Genomic DNA, 26,904 nt, shown 5'->3' on the forward strand with positions numbered 1-26,904 from the left:
TGCAACTAGAGTTCCATTGCTGCACTGAATCCTCAGCATTAAAAGACAGGGAACAGTCGAGAAGGTGGGATTTAATAATACTCTGCTGTGGGCCTGACACTGTCGTTGCAGCGGACGTTACAGTAAATCTGGTGGAATTCATAAGTCCTTCCTCTTCTTCCCTCCTAATACCCAGAATGAATTTTCTGGGGGGTTGCCTTTTCAGCCAAATCTGCTTCTCTGAATTTCAGTTGAAGAGGATTTTCTTTCAAAAGAGTGAGTCCTGAAAAGGGAGGTTTGTGAGGAAGGTGCTGTCTGTATTTACATGGTCTTGGAAACAGGACGTGATGACATTTTAATAATAGTTAAGAATTAGCAGGTGTTTGGCAGTTGTGCTCCTCAAGGGTGCTTTGTATGAAAGAGGTGTAATGCGGTATCTTTGTGACTGTCCAACTCTTGTTTCTAAGTAGCAATGCTGTATTTTGCAGATGACACTGCCCTTGTAGCTTTATTTCCTCCATGTGCTTTCCAGAAGGACTGGAAGTGTGCCTTTGCTGCTGCTTCACAGACCTAACCTTTACACCACATTGCCACTTGATGCCTCTGTTGTCTCGCTTGATGTCTTGGCTATTCACTGTGAATGCGAACCATGTGACATCGCATAAAATCATCACACAGGAGAACAATTCTCTCACTTTTTGTAGTGCCCTGATGGAAAATGGAATGGCTGTTGTTAGAAGACATAGTTCATATTTGATTTAGGCAGTTTCCATGGCTCTGGTTTCTGAATTGGTTTTGAAGGGAGGATTGTGTGGACTGGGTCAGTTAATCAGGTGAAGTCTCTGCAGTGTCAGGCGGTGCCCTGAACACTCTGAAGCTTTGAAGGGTCCAAACCTGCAGAGTGCACGCAGAGGATTTCTGTGGATTTTAGCAGCAGCTTTGTGGGAGGCAGAGAGGTGGACTCCAGCTCTAGCAGTTAGGGTAGACAGCAAAAAAAGGTTGTAGCCATGAACAAGTGGAATAGAAAACCTTTTTAAAAAAATAAACTAACTAGCCTAGTCTCATCTGAAGCAAACATTATAAATGAGAAATTAGTACAAAGGTTTTCAACTTCTTAAAGTACTATGATTTTAACATCCATTGGCAGTAATGAGTGACTTTCAAATGAAATAAAATTTCAGTGATGATGTCTTTCAGATGTGTATGACCTTGAAGGTGTGTGTGATTAATCAGTATTGTCTCATTATAAAGAAGGAAAATCATGCAACTTTCCAATATAAATTCTGTTACAATTTAAGAAGAGAAACATTTCTCTTTTTTTCTACTGCCTAGAAAACCTCATTATAAGTAAGGAATAAGTTAAGGAATTTCCTGAAGCATCTTCCTTTTGACAAATAATAATGTCTCATTCAGCAACTGTGGTGGAATGCCCTTTATTTGCATTCTTTTTTGACTGGAATCCTTGAAGAATGTGTGTGTTTGTGGACATTCAATAGTATCTATTTTAAATGTTTTTAGAAATCACTTTTGAAAATTACTTTTGCTTAGAGATGCTGATTGGAATAAGCCATCAGCAGTGAAATCTGGCAGTAGTCAGGTGAAGTACAGTCTTTCTTTCCTAACCCTTGATGTAAACTCAAGAGACTGAAGTGCAGGGACCTTATCAGCAGTTAAATACTCACTGTCCAGCATGATGAATACATAAGTCTGGACATCCTGTACAGATTGTCCTGTAAAAGCTTATTTTTCCTCTGTGGAGCAGGAATCTGTGGTTTCATTTATTTTCATTGCAGGAAATTACTTGGCAAATCTCAGATTTTCTACTTAGAGGGAAAATAAGATACTCTTGTGGGAATAATATATTAGTTTGTTTCAGGGAAGGGATTTAGCTATGGTGCACTATAGCATGCAGCAGTGGAATGGAGAGCAGTCTACAACAAGAAGCTTTGTTTTTCACTTGTTGGGAATTTTGGAGAAGAAATCGTCAAACCTGAGCTGTTTTTGGTAGTGATGTTAGTCTCATCTAGACAGATTGTTCTAGGTATGAGCACAAAGTGTTACATATAGTAACATCAGAATAATATTTGCATTCTTTATTAAATGGAAACTCATAAAATCAGTCCTTCCCACTGTTTTTTCATGTTGAGTGGATTCATCTTAGCTGTGACAATTTGTGCCTTGGTTATGAACCTGAGATATTTGCTCCAGAATCTGCACTTGCAAAGGGCACAGTCTGCAATCTATGTCCCAAGCCATTGCCAAGTCTCTAGAGGTATCTTCTTTTTGAGAAGGGCAGGGAGAGGATCTGGAGCATATTTGAAAAGAAAGAGTAAATTAAGTTGGTTCTATCTTTTAGTGAGGTTGGATACAAGTGTTTGTTAGTTAAATGTCAGGAAGGACTATGACAATGATGTAAAATCGTTTCCCCTCCTAATACATGTGTGGATATGCCCGTATGTACCACCCACCCATCCAACCTAACTTTTGAGACCTTGCTTCTTGAACATGCAGGGCAAAGTGGTGAACTGAGTATGGTGAACTGAGTATTTTTGGGGTTGCTTTGCTCTTAATACCATATGCAACTCTAAAGCTGGTGTTTTTCCCAATCTGTGTCCCTCTGTATGGTCTTCCTACCCCCAGGCAGATCGACACTTCCTCCCACCTTGGTGTCATCTGCAAACTGCTCCTCATTATTCTGGTTCCAGAAAACTCCTTCTCTATGCTTGTCTTCTGTGTAGGTTGTTCATAGCAGTGACTGTGTGTAGCGTCTGTTGATGTGGGTAGTGACAATAAGGGATCTAAGAAAAGAAAACAGTTTACCCAATTTCCTTATTGTTATCCAATGAAAAGAAAATACAAGTTTGTATAAAGAATAGCTTCTCAGTATTTAAATAAGTTTCCAGTAACTGCATTCACTGTATTCTTAGAAATGCATTTACTAAAACTTTTTGGATGTGTTAAATGAAATATAGTCCCTGCAATGGAAGCTGCTGCTGCGCATGGGAAGGAAAAACACATGAGCATGTTTTATATGAATGGATCTGACCTGTGTGGGAAGGTGGTGCACACTCCTTGCAGAGCATTCCAGAACTCAGGCAGTAGCAAATAGCTGCTGGTAGTCAAAAGGGAAATTTGACCCCTGTTTCCCTGTAGTACCAAGTCTGGCAGCACAGATTTCTTACTCATCAGTTGTGAGAGCCTCCCAGAGTAGTCAGGCAGTACAGGCTGTCAGCGGTTTGCAGGTTTTTGTGCACAGGGGAAGAGGCGATTCAGTCCAACACACTGTGAACCTGGAACTCAAAGTGGAGCTTCTCCTGTTTTCCATGCCAGCTTGCATTGCGTCTGATCCTGATGCTGGAGCTTCTTTCATGTCTTAACTTTATATGTGCCTGCTCTTTTTTGTGGTGCTTCATACTCAGTACATCATGAACTGCCTTTTTTTTTCTCTAAATATTAATTTTCTGTTTCAGAATGTTTCATTAGTCTGTGATGTGGCTCCCTATCTACAAATAGGGTTTAGCTGCATGTCTTGACTTCTGGAACATGAATGTTATGAATATAGTTGTGTCCCAAATGTCTACTGCATGTTAACAGTGAGAATCCTGTGGGATGGCATATTTGCTGATTTCTTATAAATGCTTCTTTAGAGCTGTGAAAGCATAGAAGAAAAAGCAGCTTAATGAATCAGTACAGAGAAGGCATGACAGATTTTTGACACCTGTGTACTTTAAACCCTTTCAGTTGCGTGGATATTATCTTTGCTTTAGGTCTGCAATTACAGCTGAAAAAATAGTCCTGCCTTGTTTTTTGACATTCAGATTTTACTCTTGATTTCATAGGATCACAGAATTGTTTGAGTTGGAAGGGACCCTTAGAGACCATCTGGTCCAACCCTGCTGCAGTGAGCAGGGACACCTACAGCTCCATCAGGTGCTCAGAGCCCGGTCCAGCCTGACCTCGAAGCACACTTTTTTCCCAAGATTTTTTGCAAGATGGAAGTACTAATTTCCTCTTCTGGAGTGTTTTAGTAACTCACTGCTTCATTCAGAGTTGTTTTTCATTTGCTTTCACTTCCCTTTTTGTCATTTGTCTTATTCCCACTGGCTGATTTCCCCTCTAGCTAGATGTCAGTACGTTTTCAATTGTACAATAAGGAGATGATACAGAAAGACAGCTGGGATGTCTTTATGTTGGTATTGTCAGTAATTTCCACACATCAGTGAATGGTTAAAATGTCGTTCTCCTCCTAATTTTTATTCCCAGCCATGTGTAAATAATTCATGCCAGGAGATATGGTCTTAATAGAAAAGGTGTCACTCACATTGGTAGGCACTGATTCAAAACACACTGTTCTGTGGGAATAAGGACCCCATCAAACAATTAGGATAATTATAGTCATCAGTGAACAGGATGTGATTGGTCTGAGTTCTTGCAAAGGGCTAATTGGATATGTCAAATCCAGACATGTGGTAATTGGATAATTTCTTTAACTGCCTGGAAAAACACAGGTGGAGTCTGTTTTGGGAGGTGCTGCTCCTTACATCAAAGCAATGCACAGCCCAGTGATATGCAAATATAATAAAAGAAGTATAGCTTTTTACTCAGTAGAACTGTTTTGGCTTTTTGCTTGTTTAAAACCAGCTTGTGATGGCACATTGAAGTCTACAGAACCTCTTTCACCTGTGGAGTAGATCATGTGCATTTCTAGTCCCAGTCCAGGTAATCCTATCTAATCTCACACTATTGATTGGTACATGTTTCCACTGTAAATAGGTTTACAGTTTTATCTCTTTACATTTTTGTTAGTCTTGTTCAGTACATGAATTACTCTGCTCATTATTGTTTTCTGGTAACATTTTTAGACCAAGAAAGCAGTAAATCATTAGCTATCTGTCTCCTTCCACTATGGCTGTCACTGCTTACAGTCTTGCTGCTTTCTTGTGGGTTTCCTCTGTGTAAATTTCAGGGCAGAAGGTGAAAACCTGCTCAAATTTGTAATGCTAACTAAACTGCAAAGACGAATGAGCAATCTTCTTAAAAAAACACCATGCTACCTTTCAGGAAATGTACCAAACGCTGAAGGTATCTCTTTCTAAAATAAATTCTGTGTATACCTGCAAAAGTACCACGGAAAATAGATTTTCCTGTATGCAGTGGAACAGGTGCCTTGAAACAGGTTGAGCAGAAATCCCATTTGAAATATTGTTTGTCAGAACCTGTCTATAATGCATGTTAGCTGCAGGAGGCATTTGGGCATCGTTCACAGATTTCACAGTGGTGAAAATGAATAGCATATGAAAAAAGGAAGACAACATTTCTTTTTTTTCTCCTAAGTTTTATGGATGAGTGGGAAAATGTCTGTGCATGAATGTGCCTGTGTGGATGTCCCTTTAGCTACCTGCAGAAGACAGAATGGCAGGCTGGAGGCAGCTCTGTCTGCATGATTGTAAATACCATTTTTTTTTCAAGCAAGTTCCGGAGTACCTCTGGTAAAATGTATCTCAGGCTCACTTCAGTGGCAGTCAAGTGCTTTTTCAGCTGAGGACTAATGGATGGTATATGTGAAAGAAGTCATGTGGTTTTAATGACTGTTTAGATACACATCGTCTGCTTATTATGTTTCACTTAGATTCTGCAAATAACAGTTGAGTGCTGGGAGCTGAACTAATGGAGGCTGAGAATCTAAGGGTGCATCAGCACCGGGTTATGGAGGGTCGGCGTGACAGTGCAGGTGTTTACATATTGGCTGTAATTAACAGGAAGTTTTTTTCTGTGCCCTCAAGCACAGAGTGAAACTTTTTTCTTCCTCACAAAGCTTTTAAAAATGGAGTAAAGAAGGCACTGACCTTCACTTCTTTTTCTTCTTAGAGTCAGTTTCTGTGGTTTTCCTAGTGTGATTTCTCCCCCCATGATCTCGCTGCGCTGCTGAATCACCCTGTCGCTTGCTTTTTATGTTCTCCCATTTGTGCTCTGTTTACCAGCACCTTCCCTACCTGGGAGCTGACAGCTGGGTGTTAGTTGTGTCTCTCAGCCCTATTCCAGATTTGCCTTTCAGGATCTGACTCACCCAGGGTCTTTTTCCACCGTGTTGCTCTGATACCTAGCCATCTGCGTGCTGTTTTGAGGATCCTTTCCTTCGGGATGGGATGGTTGTTGTGAAAGTAACTTGGATGCCAGTTGTGCAACAGTGGCATCCAATGGCCTGGCTGGCCAATCTCAAGTTGAAATTTGTAGTGCTTGGGAAAAGTCTGCTATGCTGTGGGCATATGGTAATTCCACAGTAGCCTTGTCCTTTGGAAAAGTGCAGAACACTTGACAGTACAGACAGATGTAGGTACAGGAAAAAAAATGCTACTAATGCTGTTCGCTTCCTTCCGAGGAGGCCACTGTGTAAAATATGTTTCCTTGCCTGAGTACCTCGCATTGTCATTTTTTCACTGTCTTGCTGTTTATTTTTCCTTTTTTTAACAGAATAATTTGTAAGCTCATTAACTGACTGCCAGATTTTCTTGCTGAGCAATTCAGAGATTGTTTGTTTGTTTTCTTTTTTTTAAATTCCTTCTTGTTTTGCATTTTCATGTGTGTGTAAATATTTTCCCTCCTGGCTACTCTCTAATGCGTCATCGTTGCTATCCAGTTTTTAGTAAAAATGATTGATGGAATTTAAATGCTTGTTTTAAACAATGCTTGACTTCAGTGCTTGATTTAAAAAAAAAAAAAAAATACAATAACTGGATGTATTCTTTCATTCTGTGTTAGTACAGCGGCCTTAATACCGTGAAGTTTCTTGGCATTGCTGTGAAACAAAAAATAGGAATAGCGTTTAAATGCAGTGAATCACACAGCCAACTGCAAAGAAACTGTTGTGGGACTGCATGCAGGTTCTTTTTTTTCTGTTCTGCAGGAGAGCGAAATTTCAACATCATTTTGGTGTTTAACGACAGCCTGGAATGGGGGAATTAAAATGAGCTAGTAGGTAGAAAAACTGATTTAGTGAGTGAGGCATCTGTTTGCTGGATACTTGGAGATGTTGGTATTGTTTGAAAGTAACTTTATGACAGCTTGAGTTAAAAAAATAAACAGTCTGGGGCTGTACTTAAGTACTTAAACTGTTACACTTTAGCTCCGAATAGCAGCTTCAGTAGAGGAATTTGGGGGATTTACCTCTATGTTCATTTATTTCAGTGACAGATTAATGTCTGTGTGCAAGGAGGGACCCCCATGAAATGGTAATGAAGCGGACTTACAGAGGAGGAGCTGTGCCTGCCTTCACACCAGGGCATTACACCAACTTCTGACTGAATATTTCTGAAGTATCAACCAAGGCTGTCATATAAATCCACTTCGTGCATTCAGTAGCTAGTAAGGGCTTCTTAGCTTAGAATCAGCATGAGCTTGGATTTGTATGACCTTGTTCATGTAGTAAATCTGATAAGGAAATATGGCAGTATTTTGCATTGACATATTTGAAGGCTGGTGAAGACAAGGAGAGGATCACATACCTTCACTGTCAATCTAAATTCTGTCCAGAAGGAGCTGGGTTCTTAGCTCTGGGAGGATATTTGATTATCTTGTCATGTGAAGGCAACTGCTCTGCGTCTGATGACAGCAGTGAGAGAACTGACTATAAAAAGAATGGATGAGTAGATCTTTCTGCCCATGCTTTTTCTCTGAGACATGAACCAACTCTGAGTTTGTAAATGAACGGAGGTGACACTGAGGGCTCTAGTGCTGATTGCTTTAGCTGTACTCCCTGCATGCTTCGTTCTGTGCACTTTGTTCTTTTAACCTAATGAAAGTCTGAAAAGTTGTTAGTGTGGCTGCATCATTTAATTTTATTTATTGTAGCTTGTTAAAAAGAAGGCCCAAACAAACAGTGAACAAAGTCATTCATTCAGCAAAAGAAAGCTCTTCTCCAGAAGCTTTCTTAAAATGCAGGTTGTTGTGTTCAGAGGAGTGTTGCTTTGTTTTCTAGAGTTTGTTTTTGAGTTGGCTTGTCAGTACCCCCTTTTATTTATGAACAGATCTTTTAAAACAGTTTGACTTTTTTGTTTGCTGTTTAACGCCATTTCTAATGCATGAGGTTCAATGGTCTACAAAGTCTCCAGGTTAATTTTTGAAGGCTTATGCCTAAAAAGACAGACCACTGCATCTCATGAGATCCAAATGCTGGCAGCCAAGTGCAAGGAGAATATAGAATATAGAACAGGTGGCTTTAGTAGTGGAACTGGGGCATTTTTTCTTGCTCTTTGTTTTTAGTGGTGTTAATAATGTCTGAAGCACACTTCAATGAAAGTATCTGACCAGGAATACATACTGATGGTATGAGTGTAATGTACTATGACTAGGGGAAACATCCAAAGCGGAGCAGAATCTCTTTACTCGGTTGTTCTTCCATCTGTGTTGGTCACCTAGAGGTCTGATGGGTGAATGACCTAGTTTCTTTGCTGTCAGGACATTGTACTGTTGTTTTAATCTGAAAAGCTGTTAGGATTAAAATTGTTCTATGTTAAAATGCAAACTTAGTGAAGTAGTTTTGTTTTCATTATTCATGATACTTTACATGATGTTGGCTCTGTGTTTAAGGAGTTTGCAGCCATTAGATCAGAGCATGCTTCTTCACTTAACTTTGCATTTTGATTTTAGGAGCTGCTGTAGTTAAGGCAAATCTTGCCACCTAATTTCTGGCTGCTTTGGTTTTTTTACCTTTTGTGAAAGAAGCAGGGAAAGTGAAGAAATAAACTGTTGCTCCAAACGTGTCTAGATCTGTGTGAGAAATAATAACTACTTTTGTTCTGTGCTTTTGCTCACAGAGGAGGAATTATTCAGTAATTTGTCCGTATTCAATGAAACCTGTGTGAAGTGGCAAATGAGAACTGGAAGACTGGGAGTGCAGAAAACTTACACAGTAAGTGGGGCAGTATTTGAGGGTGAGAGAAGCCTTGTTCTAGTTAATTTTGGTGAGTCATTAGTGGAGGTCAGTTCTGTGGGTTTTGTTTATATGGTGAGTTCTTGGCTTACACTTCCCAGTGAACTACCCAAAAACCTAAATGTGACTGGGCTAGGAAATAAACATGTTCCCATCCAAGTGTTAGCTGAAAGACTTAAAAACTGTTGGATCCAATTCCTGTGAAACATTTTAGTGCTTGCTTGAAAATATTAGAAGCATTTCAGCACAATTTCATTTTTAGTGAAATTCTGTTGCGGAGCTAGAGGTCACACTGACATAGAAAACACTGCTCAGTTTGCTCTCTGTCCCAGTCTGTGCTGTAAATGTTTCAAGCAAGCAGCATATAACTTGTAGATATGGGATGTAACTTGTTTCAGAAATGCAAGGAAGAGAGATATACTGTGCCTTGCTCAAGAGCTTCATCTACCTTATCATTTGAACATTCTTAAAACTTTTTTTTCTTGAAAACTAAGAACAACCTTTGTAATTACTATTTTTTTGCAACCTGTAAGCATAAGAATAAAAGTTAAAATAAATTTTTTTAAAAACAAGTCATTCAATCAGTATTATTCAAATCCAAAACTACGCAACAAGAATCCTCATGTTTTAGGAATAAAAACAGCCCAGGAGAGGTTATTTTTTAGCATGTCCAAATATGGAAAAATGAAAAAGGGTGGGGAAGTTGAAGTGGAAAAGCATTTCAAGGTAGAGTGATGCTTTTGGAAAACAACCTGGCTTTCTCCTGCTGTGTTATATGCCAGTGCTGTTGTTTCAGTTTGAGTGCTTTTATTGAGCACCGCTGAGATGGAAAGAACAGGTTCCATATCACCTTAACAGTTCAAAGCCAGTGTTTTTTATTGTACCCTGTGGTAACTGGCAAACTGTGGATCTCTACGGTAATGTGATCTGTATGTTTGCTGCTGCCTGAAACCAGTTCCCAGCAAGACGTTTCAGAGTGGTCAAAACTGAGGACAGCACATAGATGCTGTAAAGTTCAAAGCACTGTCTGGACTGGACTGCCTTGAGCTCAACTAGATAAGCTTAATCTGTCCCTTAACCTCCAGCGAATCCCAGATTTCTACTTCACAGTGCTGGGAAGGTCAGCAGAAAGCTTGCCTTTTACTGTTCTCTGGCTTTAGTGCTGCTTCTGCGGGGCAAGGATGAAGAATTAGAGAAAAAAATCAGAAAGTAGCGAATTGTTTCGTGTATGCTGTACACAAGGAGCATTTGCTTACAGCTTACATTTTGTGTTTGTGGTGGTTTTTGAATCTATGTTAAAGATTCGTTCTATTTGTTGGAGAAACAAACAAAACGTATTATTTGTTTAAACAGCCAGAAGAAATTAAAAGTCTAATTTAGTAACTAAGCCATCTCATTGCATCAAAGTAGTTGATCAAAGTCTTTTTTTTTTTTTCATTTGAGCTGATATTCTAAAATGGGTGACACTTAGATTCTCTAGGCTTATTTCAATTAATGTTCTGAATTTTGGAGAGCCACGACCACTTGCAAAATTATTTTTGTTAACTCTTCAATAGTTTCATATACTCGGCCAAAGATGGGATGAAAAGACATTCTCAGAAGATGTGATACTTAACATCACTACGAGTGAAGATAATCCAAAGGTGTGTTTAGACCTCAACTCTGGCAGTAACTACGTGGTGAATATTACTACCATCTCTTCCACAAACATACCTGTCTCAGTTACAGTAGCAGTTCGAACAAAGGGTAGGTTTTGTTTTGTAATCTCTGTGCTTGTAGAATAATTTACTCTGGTGCAGAGTTAACTGTTTGATCCTTGCAGAGAGGCTGTTAGCTAGACAAGATCATTCTTTATGCTCACTACATAAATATAGCCGCCACTGCCATCATCTTTTTCTGTAACTGCTTTTCTTTCTGCTCACCTTAGTCACTGAATCTATACTCAGAGCTGTGACAGTAAGTGCCCTTCAGGAAAAAATGGGAAACATACTTTTTCAGAATTTGTCTTTAGACTTAGGCAGGATTGGTACAGTGGCATTGCTGGCTACATGCAAGGATATCAGTCCATGGCACTGTGCTTACTGTTTTCCATTCCTTGTCTCTATAACCAGTTCTGTGGGAGAGTTCACTGTGGCAGAGCTGTGTGATACTGATCTAAGTGACGTGAGCATTACAGATAACATCCCTATGTTTAGCACTGATGAGCAATGCTCTGGCAGCTTTTCAGTAAATGCAAAAGGCATGTTCCAACTGCAGGGTTTTGTAATATTTTGGTCATGGAAATGTGAAGCTTGCCTTCTGACATACTAATAGTAAGGGGACAGACCTTGAGAAATAATTGTCTTTGAAATGTTTGGGTCTTTTTTTGTTCTCAGGAGTTTTTTTTTTCCTGAAGGGCAGCAGCTGTGACCAATGATTCCTTGATAACTTTATTTCCATCAGAAGCTCTGAACCACTGGCTCTGTCATTACACCCTCCCTTCATTTGAGTCTTGACTTCCTGAATAGCATGCTTGAGTTTTTCCAGAAGCCATTTTCTTGGGAAAATTTTTGTGCTTTATTGACTGTGCTTGTTCATTCAAATATTAAATCAAGTATTATATCAAGTATTAAAATAAAAATCTTTATTTTCATCTACTCGCATTCAGTTTGTTGAGAAATGTGAAGTCTCTGTAATAAGATTCTCTCTTTTATTATTGTTTCTACAGTAAAGGAAGCTTTCAATAACGTATTAATTTTTAATGATACCTGCTTGAAATGGCGGAGAAATGTAAGGGGAGCTGATATGGAAGACATATACTTAGTAAGTGATAATCCATATTTTGAATCTAAGACTCTTTTACCTCTCTAGAAAACAGTTTATATCAATGATATATGTGAATAGCCTGCAATTTTTCAGGCACTTGTCACTTGTTTCTTGTTCTATTGCAGTCTCTCATAAAAAGCCAGGGAGTAAGCTTCATGGCAACCTTCAAAATAGAAATAAACCACCTTTTTCTTGCTTATTGTTTCCCATGGTTTACTGTTCCCTGTCTGTACCTTCCTTCTTGGTACCTTTTGCCTTACCTGTCTGTGCCTTCAGCTTTGTCACGCTCCAGCCCCAGACAAGACTGTTCCCATTCCAGGCAGAACACTCTGCCTTGTGATGTGCCTCCAGGCTTCCCTTAGTCCGGCGGGGCTTTTCTTAGTGAATTGTCTCTACCTGGACTCTGACCACCTGCTGTTGTCTCAAACCTCCATGTTCAAAGTGGTGTTCAGAGATTATCTAAAGACAAAAGATCCATCTAAAGGACTATCAACAGGAACGAAATACAGCAAGCGGTTTGGTTTTGATTAATAGAATGATCAGGAAAAGCCTTAAGTTAATAGCTTTATGATCATTTGAGACATCAACAACAAAATAACCACCAAAAATCCAGCTGAAATAAAAATGATGGGTCTGTTAAGTTCTCCTGGAGCCACAGCTGTTTGTCAGAGCATCCTGGAGGCCACTTGGTATTTTGGCATAGGTCAAAGTTGCTTGATTTTCACTTATTCCTCATTGTTAAATCACAGATGTATGCATGTGAGCTTACTTTTGTAACGCATCACTTTAGACCATGAAAATATAGTGGCAATGGAAGTGCACGATTACTAGAAGCCTGTATGTTAGGAGGCAAGGAAGTCTTGGAGGAAGTTACGGTTCTAGGAGAAAATAGGAAAGACAGGGAGAAGAATGAAAGAACTAGCACAGTGTCAGAGACGATCAGCAAGAGGGCCTACACTTCTTGTCAAATTTTCTACACATTTGAATAACTGTGAGCGCCAGCAGTTTTGGCACTCTATGCGGTGATGTGTTTTTCTGCTATTCCTTCTAATTTAGAGTGTGACATGAGTGAATGTAAGTAATGTACTGAAACATTACAGTTTGCATGCTGTGATTGTTTGCTTACAGTTTCGTGTGCATGGCCAGCGTTCATATCAGAAGGAGTTCTTGCATGAAATGACCTTCAACCTTACCACACGCAAGCAGGCTCCAGAAGTTTGTTTTGATTTGCAGCCAGGCACCAATTACTCTGTTAATATTTCCATGGTAGCTTTGAATTTTTCACTGCTGGTTTCCATGGCAACGCAAATCACAGGTAGGTCCTGGCATTTATTTTTTTGTGTTTTCAAAAGGACCTATTAGGTATGAGAGATGCAGGTGAAATAGCATGGTTCATCTCCATGTTGTACGATGGGCTGTCAGAAGGGTTCTTTCCATGCTTAGAATTCTGCATTAATATTTGCTTTCACAGATTTAATACTGTTGGCAGTCCATCCAGCGGGTGAAGAGGGGGAGAAATGGAGTGCAGTGTTTTGAAGTGTCATTTTTGCACAGCAGGGAATAGATAGGTTGATGACACAAGGTTGGTATCTAGGGGAGAGAGGGCCAGTTCTCTATGCTGTTAGGTACCAGGTCACTTTCCATGTCAGTTCCCTCCACCATGGAGACTGTAGCACAGCAGATATTACTGAAGTATGCATGGGTCCAAAGTAAAAAGAATCCTGAGATTCTCTCCAGAGAGATCCCTTCATCTGTAATTAGTAGAATACAAAACATAGAAGGCATTTGAGCAATAAATGCACTGCCAGAAGATACTCAGCATCAATATTTTTGCAAGTGTATGGTACAAAAATGCTACGATAAATAATCTGTCCTTCCTAACTCATTTTTGTTCAGAACATTTTTATGCTACACTTATTCGCTGTCAGACTTTCTGTATTCAGTTATTATTATTACTCTGTGAAGTGCAGTGCTTGGTGCTAGTGCCCATTCTTCCCCTTTGGACCACCAGTGGAAGTAGGTGGTCAAGAATCCTTAAAACTCTCTGGGTACACATAACTATGTTTAGCCACTAGATGGAACCAGTCCTCTTCTGACTGCAAATGAGGAGTTGGAGGTCGGTAGTTTTTGAAGTCTATATTTTTACAATGTTTTTAAAAGTCAATCTAATTTTTTAAGCTTCACAAAAGGCAAAACATCTTTTGTTTTCCAAAGGTACTGGTTAGGGTACATAATGACTGGGATTGTTAACATGTTTTCGAAGTTACCTCTCTGTGACTCAAAAGTAGCATCCATGAGTATACGTAGCTTTGTGAAAACTAATTACCTGTTTCAGAGTTTGATTGGTTGAGGAAATACGCACCCAGAGTAAAGGCAAAGTAAAGTTCCTCTTTATGCTGTCATCATAGCTCTGAAACTCTGCTGGATCATGTTAAGTCACTTACCCAGGAGAGCTCAAGAGAACACTTTGCAGTAGGTCTTGTACGAAGTAGTATTTGTGACTTGGCAGCTGGCATATTCCTTCTCCATTGAGTCAGTGCTTAGCAAATGCACTTGCATAGCCCCAGATAGAAGAGATCATCTCATAAAAGTTAGGTCATTTCCATTTTGAAGGGATATCTTGCCCCACAGGACATTTTATATCTGGTCGTTAACTTCTTTCAGTGAGCAATAAAAGGTAGAAATTCCTCAGCAATAAGGAATCTGTATCCAAAAGATGCCACACAAAATTACAATGCCAAGAGGGATCATGCTGCAAAATTCTGCGAGTAAGGAGAAGCTAAATAAGATGTTAGATTAGCTGAAATAGCATAAAATATAAGAGGAAAAGGAAACAGCTAAAATAATTATTCTGGCAGTATCCTTTTGACTTCTGTGCCTTCTGTTTAGAGAATTGTATTAACTTACAAACAATTTATATAATAACTATTTATAATTTTAGAGTAGGTGTATAATTTGCTTCTTCATTTGTCCAGCTATTTTGTAATAATGTACGTTGTTAAACCAGATGGTTATGCTTCTGTGGTGGGTGGAATGATCTCAGTTCTTCTGCCAGCTTAACTTTGAAAAGTGTTGTCTAGCTCTGGTAATTTTCTGCCTAAACAGTACTGTATAAAAGTAAGATGTGCCTTAAACACAGAGACTCTAAAGAAGCTGAGACTCACACAGATGTTTAACTGTCCATTTATTGGAAGCAGTCTCCTTTATTGTCTAAGATTTCATACAACATCTGTTAACATATGCACGTTCAGTTGGCCTGTTTCCCAGATGGGGGCAAATCCACAATCTGGTAGGTGTGGCATCTCCTTGACTTCCACACGTTGCTCACGTGTTTGGGGAGTTTGAGAAGTCAAATTTGTGGAGTTCAAATACTGCCAAGAGCCATGTCCCACATGGCTGGATAATCAGGTTCAATTTCCTGACAATATGTGTAAAGTCTTCAGAGTGTTGCAAAATACAATAAGCATGTTAGTGCTTGCGAAAAGTTTCCTTCAAAAAGGAGGACTTGTAAATGCATGTTGAGAAATCCACTTCCAGTTAATATATCCTGAATGATATCCACGGTATTTATAAAGAAAAAAAAAACGCAAGAATTTGGGACTCAAAAGCCTGCTTCAAATCCTGGCAAGAAGGATCCTTCTAAAATAGTTCTGTGCTGAGCACATAGTTGTTTTTGCCTATCATCTTGGATGGTAAATATAGTCTACCAAATGCTTCATGGATCATTGAAGTTCTGCACCTTTCATACTTCCAGTAACAGGCATCTCACACAGTCTTTTATGTCTTTCTTTAGATGAGCTCTCAGCACCTGTCTACTCAAGATAGGAAATTAAGTCAGTTATGAAGCGGTGAGCCAGTGATTATATCATGGGTGTGAAATGGTAACAAGGCTGCCTTTTAATCAAGGAGGGAGCTCTTGTCTTTTTCCAAAGAAGAGAAGGAATGTGTCTTATGAGTGTACTTTGTATTTCATGATTTCTGTCAGAGTTATTCTAATGACATCTGACTCTGTTGTTCTTCCGTTTTGTAGCTTATTTCTGGGGGCATGCTCAGACAAGCCCTTGTTAATTTTGTTACTTGCTTTCACATATGAATTTAAGACTGAATTTTATAACCACTTCCAAGTGTTTGAAAAACAGAAGAATAAACTTACTGTCTGTACTTTCACTTCTAATATTCTAAATAACAGTAATTTCTTCATTTGTGACATTAAAATAATGTTGATATTTGTTTTCGTGTAGATTCTTAAGAAGCATGTGACAAAATTTTGGTCTTCAGGATGTTAATACCTAATTATAGTATCTGTCTAGTTTTCTGTGGTTTGGACCTGATCACTGTGATCTAAGACTTCATACTTGTAAGTCAGAATTTTCTGGGCGCTAGAAATAGTCTGAGTTACATGAATATGTCTGAGTTACTGAATAGGGAAGGCCTACATTTCCTTCCTGTAAAATAATTTATAATAGTTTCAGTGATGATTTCTCATTACTCTTTCTACCCTCCAATTTTTGCTCAGAGTCAGTTATATTTTGAGTAGGTAGTATGCTTACTTTTCACACTTCTTACTGTTTCATATATATTTGTACGGGCGCTTTCCAGTGGCTTTGGACAGGTTTGTCTTATAGCCTGTGTACCTCAGAGAGCTGAAGTAGTTCTCATGTTTCTCAAATGCTGTTGTTTTTGTTTTAATTGAGGGTATACATGCAGGCTACAGATTCTTGTATTTGTGTCCTCTCACACTTCATATGAACGTGTAAGTCAGAAAGTAGACTCACAAACAGGGAATCGAGGAAATGACTTGAATTAAAGGAATGAATTTCATCACAGACTGACTATAGTCATTTAGAATCTTGTGCTTTGGACTTAGTAGGTGAAAAATGTTCAAATTTGGGCTTGATCATTTTTTGAAGGTCTTTTCCAAATGAAATCTACAGTTCTATTAGAGCTCAGGTAGGGAGGTCTGATGTGTGTGCTGAGGATGTATATGCATACATAAAATATACATTGTTTTTCTGCTCTGTCATATGATGGAAAATACTTACTCTTTCTTTCATAGCAGGGGTTTTTTAACATCTGGAAAAAGAGAAAAATCAAATCTGCTTTCAGCAAGGAAGTGGAAAGAGTGGTGGAGCTGTAGTGATATGACAGCTCACACTCTCACAGCATGTTATACACCTCCAGAGAAAAGGGGTGTGAATAAAACCTGAGCGTGAAAATTGTTCCTTTGTAAGGAGGGAATTAGATTCTGGTCCTGTAAATGTTTCTGTATAAATTTCATGTGTGCACTTTGTATTTATACAAAGACCATCCAAATGCATATTTAAGTCCATATAAACCCTACTTCTCAGTGATTTTTTTCTGATCTCCTTAATAAAAATAATTTTTTTCATAAAGATCCATGAAATCATGGTCATTCTTATCACCTCTGTCATTCTGTTTACAGAACACTTGATAATGATGCTGCAGTCTGTGCTTATAGCCTGTGCTTTAAGTGTTCACCGAAACACTTATTATAGTCACTTGAATCTGTGTGAACTGGAAGCTCTTTAGTATTGCTTTAAGTGCTCATCATTCTTTCCAAATTTGTAGTGATATGCCTACATAAGTCATTATTTTCCTTAACTGGTTACCTTAATTTACACTCAATAAAATGAATGAAATGCAAAAAGGAAAGAAGCAACTTAAGAATATAGTACCCTGGGGAGGAAGGTAGATCTTAAGGCCTTTTCAGCTATGAATTCGAACACACATATACAAACACCCTGCTACTACTTCCGTTTTTAAGATATAATATTTTAAAGGAGATTTAAGTCATCATTTTCTGCAGATATGATCTTAATTTATTCCCCTCCCTATTTCTTTTCCCTCTGCTAATAACGTTTTTCTCCCAAGTAAAAATCTTTCCTCTTTGTTAAAGCAGTTTTCCTGAAATTTTTAAACTTAGTTACTCTTCAGACAGTAATGTAAATAGTGAAAAGCCTTTTCTATTGAATCAATGCCTCTGCCTTATTTTTTGTGTATATTTTACAGCAGCATTGTTGAAAACCTTGTTTTAAAATTCAGTAAAATACTTTATTGGCTATAAAACCCTGGAATAACCATTAAAAAACAAACAAACAAAACCAACGCAAAATCACAACAAGGCAAAGAGAAGTCTTCCATTTGGTTTCCCTGAGCTTGAGAGGAGTTACCAACTGCGTTTGGAATTTGTGATTTAGTTCCATTTTTATTCTTAGAGCTATATCATTAGCACAAAATAATGAAGGGGAGCATTAAAAGAGCTACGCTGTTCCCAAACAAAGGTTGTTTAATAAGGTACAAGTTATCTAATTTAATATGTTCTATCTGTAATGCTATATAAAGTGGGATAGAGGTAGATTTTTGCATCCATTTTTGACATATCTGTGTACATGACAAATGTATGCAACAACTTCACTTGCAGGCATTATATATCCTAAAATCAGCAGCACAGTGTTGTCCTAGAATTGCTGCTTCAGAATTGCACATAAAATCGGGTAACAGGAAAGATATTAAATAGTCCTACTACCACTATTGGAAAATTTCATAAAATGCTTTCATACTACAGCAGTTTGCCATTCCAGTCTTGGGCTGTAGTGATAAATAGTGCTGACAGAAGTCATGTCTGTCAATCAGTAAATTTCCAAGATTAAAGAAAAAAAATATGTTCCATTATGAAATTTTTTTCATGGTAGTTAATGCTTCCAGCATTTTCTGAAGAATATGATTACAGTATGAAAGATTTTTGTTCCAGCTTTGAGGTATGTGCTGTTTTCCTGTGTTTTTGCAGTGGTAGTTGGGAAAGTAGGTGTACTTCTTTCTGAAGCCTGGCTTCATGTTCAAAGGGAGACTCAGCACATCAGTTCTTATTATGGAGAATGAGCATGACAGTGAAATGTCATAGCAGTCCTGGGTTACTAATGCTTGGACAAGTACTAGAGTGGGACTGCCTCTGGATATACTTACATTTCTTGCTATGTTTATTTGTATTTTCCTGGTGCTGCTACAGATATTACTCTGTTTTGCTGGTGGAGAGAAACAGACTGAAAAAAAAACCACAATGAAAACTGATTAAAAAAAAAAACTTAGATGTCAGCAGCGCCTGAACACGTTGGAGAGTCTTGCTTTCTTCTCACGATCTACTGTCAATATTCATCCACCAGTGGTGTTCCTCTTCTCCCTCTAGCAGTTCTAGCTGTTGTTATTTCAGTATTTTTTCCATGTGGATTTTTAAATCAGAGCATTATGGTGGCTTTAGAATAGACTTTTTTTTTTTTTGCAAATACTGAATTTCTGGAAAGATGCTTTATAAGCTTCTAGTTGCCAAACACTGTATGTGGAATAACTCCCTCAGAGTTTCCTTTCTGATTACTGAAGCAAAAATGAAATCCATTCCTTTCATATGTCCTTATTATCATTAGTTTGCATTGTTGCAAGCTGTTTCCTACTCTTATTAAAGCAGGCAGGTTGTCTTGTGCTTGACAATTTGTATTTCTTACCAGCAACTAAAAATGGAAAAGATGCTGAGCTTTAAAACCAGTGTGGTATCTACATTTTGTTCTCTTTTGCCCCTGTAGTAGGGCTGTCAGTGGTGGGTGGCTGTTTGTTTTCATATATTGCATTCTTCCTGTCAAATTCTGGAATATATAATTGTTATGAACTGAGCCAGTAGTGGGTTTTGCCCTCTGTTCCCCTTTGCTCTGCTTGTCTGGAAATAATGCAAAACCATTGCAAGAGGTGGAGCTGTTCAGCCTGGAGAAGAGAAGGCTGCAAGGTGACCTGACAGCAGCCTTTCAATATCTAAAGGGGAGCTGCAAGAAAGAAGGGGACAGACTCCTGAGCAGGGTCTGTGGTGACAGAACAAGGGGAAATGTTTTTAAGCTCAAAGAGGGTCGATTTGATCTGGACATAAGGAAGAGGTCTTTTACAGTGAGGGTGGTGAGGCACTGCAGGAGGTTACCTAGTGTTGTGGTTGATACCCTGTCCCTGGAGACTTTCAAGGTGAGGCTGGATCAGGACCTGGGCAACCTGATCTAGCTGTGGTGTCCCTGTTCATTGCAGGGGGGTTGGACTAGATGGCTCTCAGAGATCCCTTCCAGCTCTAAGGATTCTATGACTCTGTATTCTGGCTGTCATTAAAAGAAGACTATTCATTTTTAAAGGTACAAAGTCAAGTTTCTGGTTCTTTCTTGTAGGACAGTTTCTCCATTGTTAGGATAGTTCTCGTAGTCATCCTCTGCACTGGCTTGACTTAGCTCTCTTGGGCTAATGATTGGAACTTCAGATGGCTGTGAAACGAGCTCTCTTGGACCCTGTATGCCTGTGTTGGTACTATTCCAGTGTCACAGAGAACTTGATGGTTTTTAGAGCTATGTTTTCCTGTTTATCCATTACCATTCTGATGACTAACACTCATTCTGAGTAGTACTAACATGCTCCTACTAATACTCAAATGAACTTAAAAAATAAGCAAAACAACAAGAACAAAAACATGCTAGTTGCCCTATGTTTATCGCCTTACATGTTATGCTATTTAATTGCTTCTCTTTTCTTCAGAACAACAGCTCTCAAGGTTGTTCAATTCTTCTTCTGTAACATTCCCATACCACTTTAGTTTTACACTATCCAATGTTTTCTGAGCCTCAAATTAATCTGAACACAGCTGGATTTTGCACCACAATTGTTTACAATATGACTGTTGTAGTACTTAATTTCTTTAACCTTGGAGGAAATGTAATGACCTTCCTGAATGCAAGCCCTTGTGCTTTCAAAATGTTGTATTCTGCTAGCTTCCCATTTATGAGTTCTTAACCCCCTTTACAGTTTTTCCACCAGTTCTCATCTTCTCCAGCTGTTCTGATGATTTACTTGTACGTTAACACATATGTGCATGTACCTCTATTCCAGCTGCTTGAAAAGTCCACACATCTCAGCAAGGATTTGCCTGAGATGACTTGCCTTTGGTAAATCTACATTGATTTTCTTGTTAATCTCCATCATGTTGATTATTCTTTCCAAAAGTACTGGTTTTCTGCAAATAAGAACTGCATTTGTTTCTCTTTAGTCAGGTACCACATCAGAGGCTTGATGGACCAGTTTTGAAACAGCGTAGCCATACCCGTAAATATCCATGCTAGTTCTCTCAGGCTCCTGGGGTAGGTAGTATACAAGCTTCACGCTCTGCTCTCAGCTGCATGCGCTGAAGATCTCTTCATTCCCAATTACAGGCTGATATTGGCTATTTCCATTTCCATAGCATCAGTCTCTGTCAGTGTGCAGCTGTCATCATTGCCATTGAAACTGGCAGCAAGAGTGTTCAGTTTTGGCCTAGGTGCAAATTCCCAGTAGTACAAATCAGAGCACTGTACCCATATCGAAATCCTGTTTAAGGGGCATGCTATTGCTAGATGACTGTGTGCAGTAATTAAGGAAGTTGCTTTCTTGAAAAATGCTTTTGGCTCAAATAGATTCTGTTTTATTCATACAGATTTATTTCTCACAATGAGCTATGTGTCCAGAGATGTATGTTTTTCTTCCCCTTGACCATTTCATATAGTCTAATAAATAATCCTGCTGCTTCCTACCAGTCTTCCTAATTTCAGGGCAGGCTATCATTATTCTTGGACATCTGTGTTTTTCCAAATAGTGCATGTACCTCACTGCAGGCATCTGAGTTAGGGGTGCCATGCCATTGTGCTTGTACTTGCCCAGTGTTTACTTGACCTGGTTCTTTTCGTTGTCTGCAGACTTTAGCCTTTGAGGTTTGGAGTTCAGTTGATAGAAAAAGTTTTGGGGAAAAATATTTAGGAATCCTTGTGCCTACAGTCACTAAAACCTCTCTGGCATATGCTTGCTTTTTAGATCCCCCATTCCCAGATATAGAATTTGTTGCAGCAAAAGGTTCTGCACCGTTGCTCAGACTTCGGAAGGCAGAAGATCGAAATGGGCCCATCAGGTTTGTCTCTGCACTCTTCACCCTTTCAAACAGCATTCTGCAGATTTGTGTTACATATTGGAGCGTTTTGTTTGGATTATATTGTTTTTGTTAGCAGTAGGTGATGAGTTAAGCTGTAACTCCTGGTGATGCCTCCACTGGCAAAATAATATTTGGCTTCAACTCTTCCTTGCTTTCTGGACCAAAATTCTGTTTTTGATCATTCTAAATTTTCACTGATTTCCACCTCCCCCCCACCTTACACTGTGAAATCACACTAGATGTTTATTGATGCATTCAAGAGCAATTCTACCCCTGTTGTTTTCGTTTTCTGAGTAACTCAATGTAACCAATATTTTTTTTTTCTAGCAGTCAGGGGAAATTGAGAGCGAAATCTGTATTTATGTATGTTCTGAAGTAGTGTTTCTGTACTAGAGTATTACTGTCAAAATATATTTCTAGAGAAAAAGGATTTGCATCTTACTAAGTGCTGTTTTTGAGAGAAGTAATTGTAACTCATGTTCCACTAAAGCAGAAAACATTTGAAAGTTTATAATAAATTGAGAGATAGTGAGGGTAACAGCTGTCAGAATTGTTCTTCCTATGACTGGATAAGATAGACCAAGCATTGTTTTGAGCTAACGGAGACGGATATAATCAATTTTCTAGAAATGGTAGGTGTCCTCTCCTTTAAACAGAAAACATCTAGTTTCAGGGAAGTTAGGAATTGTTTTTAGATCGCCATGTTGTGTTCTGCTTCATAGGTGAACATGTACGTAAGGTGAGAGGTGCAAATGGCCACCTGCAGTAACTCCCTTTGGTGATCTTCTGAGTGTGAATGAACGTGTGAAGTTACTGTGCACATGGTGAAGACTCCTAGCTTTAAATTGTGTCTGTATTGCTTTTTGTTCAGAATGCAAGGGAGCACACACACGGAAGTATTTCAGTACAAGAAGAGTTTATATTGGACATTGATGGTTAAAAGCAGTTAATGTGCTCAAAGTAGGAAAGATAATTTAAAAATGTAATGAATGCCTGCTGTTTAATGCATTGAACTGAAAGCTAATGTTTTTTTTTTTTTCCCCACTCTAGTCTTTATCAAGTGATTGTGCTTCCACTTGGTTTACAAACTACTTTTGTTTGTGACTCCTTTGCTGCTGCAACTTTCTTTAGCAACACCACCGACGCTAAGGGATATGTGGCAGCTGAATTTCGGGCAAAGGATGTTGCTGATAACATGTCAGTTGCTCTTGGAGACAGACATTACTACGGAAAGTTTTATAATGCTCCCTTAAAGCTGGGAAAAGAATACTGTGTTTTTTTGAGAATAATAAGCGAGTGGAATAAGGTAACGGCTGTTATATAAACTTTTCTATATACCGATTAAATGACATGTTGCTGGAGAAAAAAGGAAAATGTTACCTTCCTGTTAAATTTTTATGATTCTGATTGACAGAATTAGTTTAAATCTGATGCTGCTTTAAATAACTCTTGTAACTCCTTACAGATATTTATGCTGTTGTAATTCTGGAGCAAGTCTGGATGCAAGCAATAGAAAGAATTTAGAACAGGGGCCATCTCTGCCCTCAGTAACTGGGGGCATCTGTTGGGCTGAACTTAGTGAAAGAGATTAGTCTGAGAATCTGAAAACCACTCCTTAGCAATGAAAAATTCTCACAGTTTTGAACTGTGACTTACATGCCAGTTTTCCAAGTGATAAGGAAAAAATGTATTTTGTAATGTGTATTACCTTCCAAATAGCCAGCTCCCTTGAGGAAGCCTTGTTGGAAAAAAGCATGCTACTAGCATTTTTTTGACTGTCTCTTCTAAGGTAAATACAAATTTTATTTAGAAAGGAAATGTCTCAAAGCTGTGTTCGGTGTTCCAGTGTCTTGCACCCATGATGTCACACCACTTGTTTTGCAGTCATTACTTGTCTCAGTGGTCAAGAGCTTATCATTTTTTCATAACAAAGGTAGTTTTTCTGCTGTAGGTAGTTTTTCTTATTTGTGCCGTATTTTCCGCATGTATAAGGTTCCTGAATGTCAAAAGTAAAAACAAAACACCTACTAATGAAAAAAACACTTAACCAGTATTTTGGCCTGATGCCTATAACGTGAAAATAGAGTTTAGGGGGCTCATGAGTGCGGGATGAAGTAAGGAAGGAAGCAGGCAAAAGCTCATCTGTGAGTCACTTGTAAATAATTCCTTATAATTTTGGAAATCTGTGCCCAAATCTGAGTAATTGAATACAGCTTCCAGTAAGAAATATGACTGCCTGTGTCCAAACTGAGTGAAATAAAACAAATGTATATAAGAGCTGTTACTGATATCTGTTAATCCATGCAAAATATATTCTGTGTGCCATATACTTTACATAATAGTCTGAGAAGTTTCTATAGCATGGGCAGTGTGGCTTCTAATCCTGATACAAGTCTGTTGGTTATCATAAATTTTTAATTAATTGCATGAGGCAGAAAGTAGAGAAATTACATCCAAAGGCATTCAGTTCATAAATAACAAGTTAGCCCAAAATATTCTGGAATTTGGATGTTGGACTGTAATTTTTTTTTTAAGAATTTACTCTGTGGAGTGTGATTGTTAATGAGTCAAATATATACAAGCTTAGCCTGTCCAGGCTCTCCTAAATAAGTCTTTGAATTCAGTTTTTGCATCCTACAGTTTTATGCATTGGTATCCCCAGTTCTTTTCCTTCATTACTTTTCTGATATTGAGGAACTTTTCCTATTATTATTTGTGTTGAGCCTTTTGCTGCACAGAACAACACAGATTGCTTAAGTATCTCTGCATTCTGTTGAGCTGCTTCTAAGTTATATTCTTGTTGTCTTTTATATAGATTATTTCCTGTATTTTTAATCTCCAGCATTGCCAGACGTGTTTCCTAAGCCACTTTTCTATATGGCTTTTCTTATTAAATGAAGACGTGAGGTTACATACAACACTCTTAAATCATCACTGGGAGTGCAAACACCATCCAGCTTTAGTTCCCATCTCTTTTTTGAAATGAAACTCATACCTGTGACTCACAAGTATTGCTTTGTCCTCAATCCTTATGCAGCCGTATTTTGTACATCTGTTGGTATTCACAACTTCCAAAAATTCTGAATTCTTAATTGTGGTCTGATGAGTATTGAGAATTTCTGACAATCTTGTTACTCAAGTGACTGAATTGGGATTTAAAATTGCATATTTAAAAATCTTCTTTTTAAAATCTGATATTCAGTTGGGTCTCAATTATTATCATGTTTGAAATTGCATTTCTCTAGTGTACTTTACATATGCATGTGTTTCTACTTGAATACAGCTAAAATGCCTTCTGATTCCAGACCTTTTCTTCCTGAAGTTGGTATGTTATCTGCTAGACATGCTACAAAATCATCATTAGGTGGTGTTTTGTTTTTTTTATTGGTACAATTCCTCCATACATTTTCTTTGTAGTAAGGGTGGAAAAATCAGTACAGATAAAATTTTGAGGACATTTGTCCACCCTGAAGGTGTCATTCTTTGTAAGGGATACTGCTAGTTAAATAGCTCAGACCCAGAAAGCCTTCAGTTTCACAGAAACATATAATTTTCCAGAGCAACATAATAGGTACTTTGCCACCGCAATAAAATGTATGTATTCTAAGAAAGTCTGAAAGTCATGTAGCTGGAAAACGTGTGCAGAAGCGCTACAGAAACAGAGTTCAGTGATGGTACAATAGAACTTAGAGCAAAATTGCTGTTCGCAAATTCTCATGTATGAGTGTGAAGTACTGAGCAAAATAACCCTGTCCAGGTACCAAAGGTTACAGTAAATAAACAAGGCTGCTAAACTATTGTGAAAGAAGAAGACCCTTGACAAATATTTATTCAATTGCTGTGAACATTAACTGCTGTAAGTATTGTATAAAAATATTTTAAAATTAAAAGAGAGGTGTCATAACATGGGGGGTTTAATAGAAATTAGAGAATGACATGTTGTATTTGAAACCATGAGTACTGTATTTTAATGTGTATGTGCTACGTGGATATAGAGTTAATACGGCACGTGCAGCCTTACCTTGGCATTTCATGAATTCTGAATCCATATCCAAGCAGCTTCAAAAGATCCTTTGATGTCACTTTCATGCATAGGTAGTAGGAAGGAAGGAAGAATGATGATCGGAAAGACTGCAGCCGGGCTTTCATTAGAGATCTATCTCTTATCTTTATAATTCATAATCTATAGAAAAGCTCTAGGGGCTGCTACCCGGGGGGAAAAAAAAACAAAAACAATTCCCCAAAGTGAAAACATTCAGTATGTTGAGGGTAACTGCCCTTGCAGAGAGTGTAAGTGATGATAAATTTCTCTTGTGAGAAACAGTGTTTTTTATGCTTTCATTTTCAGGTGAGAACCCAGTCCTGTGCTGTATGGGCGCAAATTAGAAGTAAGTGAATTTTAACTTCTGAGAAAGCAGAAGGTATCATGTCTGCCTTTGGCAGCATAAATAAATAATTGCTGTGGCTATTCTTTCACTTGCCATTTATAATTAGTTGATTTGGAGGATTGGGAATGTTAGAGTCAAAAGATTTGCTTTGTACTTGATAACTAGAGGACAATGTTCTAAAATGGGTTCTTTTTTTTTTTTATGTATCAGTCTTTCTGTACATCCCATCCAAATGTTACAGAAATCTTTGTGCACAATGGGCTTGAAGAACAGAAGTGAAGTTTTTGTAACTAGTTTTAAGATAGTTCTATATTGGCATAGAGTTTTTTTTTCTAAACATCTTCTAGCTATTAGTAGCCACTAAAGACCTCTACAAACTCTAAATTCTGCTTTGGAGTTGAAAGACTCATGCATTAGGGTTAGGAATGCAGTGACACTGGGGATTGAGATAGCACTTTGGAATGATGCATGGTGCACCTGCTCCTTGTTCACACCTGGCTGCTGTTACTACTAGCCTTCTGTTGAGAAACACATGTTTATATCTAGGCTGCTTGTTGTTGTTTGCTTTCCTGACCCGGTTCATTTACTAGCCCAGTGAAAATATCAGTTAGACAGCCTGCAGTTATGAGAAACTCTGCTAAGTTCAGGGATTCAATAGGGTTGAGGGCTCTATTGCTGGTCTGAAAAGGCAAGAGCTGTCAGATAACTCTGGAAAGACAGAAAAAATCTGTCCTCTCTGAACTTGTTTTTTATCAGTTTTTGAGCACTGTGAGAGACTGTGTTATTCGTAGGTGAATTTTATTTTGGGA

General features: G+C 38.4%; 1 protein-coding gene across 1 annotated transcript in view; it reads left to right on the forward strand.

Annotated features, from left to right (window-relative positions):
* Positions 1 to 26,904, forward strand: part of SUSD1 (sushi domain containing 1) — a 39,363-nt gene that overhangs the window by 8,706 nt on the left and 3,753 nt on the right. The window contains exons 8-14 of the mRNA XM_021381131.1: positions 8,793 to 8,887; positions 10,465 to 10,654; positions 11,616 to 11,710; positions 12,842 to 13,028; positions 21,593 to 21,686; positions 22,758 to 23,013; positions 26,056 to 26,095. Of these exons, the coding sequence (XP_021236806.1) occupies positions 8,793 to 8,887; positions 10,465 to 10,654; positions 11,616 to 11,710; positions 12,842 to 13,028; positions 21,593 to 21,686; positions 22,758 to 23,013; positions 26,056 to 26,095 (957 nt within the window). The remainder of the gene's footprint in view (positions 1 to 8,792; positions 8,888 to 10,464; positions 10,655 to 11,615; positions 11,711 to 12,841; positions 13,029 to 21,592; positions 21,687 to 22,757; positions 23,014 to 26,055; positions 26,096 to 26,904) is intronic.

The sequence above is a fragment of the Numida meleagris genome, chromosome Z (assembly GCF_002078875.1).
Source record: "Numida meleagris isolate 19003 breed g44 Domestic line chromosome Z, NumMel1.0, whole genome shotgun sequence".
Classification (NCBI taxonomy): Eukaryota; Metazoa; Chordata; class Aves; order Galliformes; family Numididae; genus Numida; species Numida meleagris.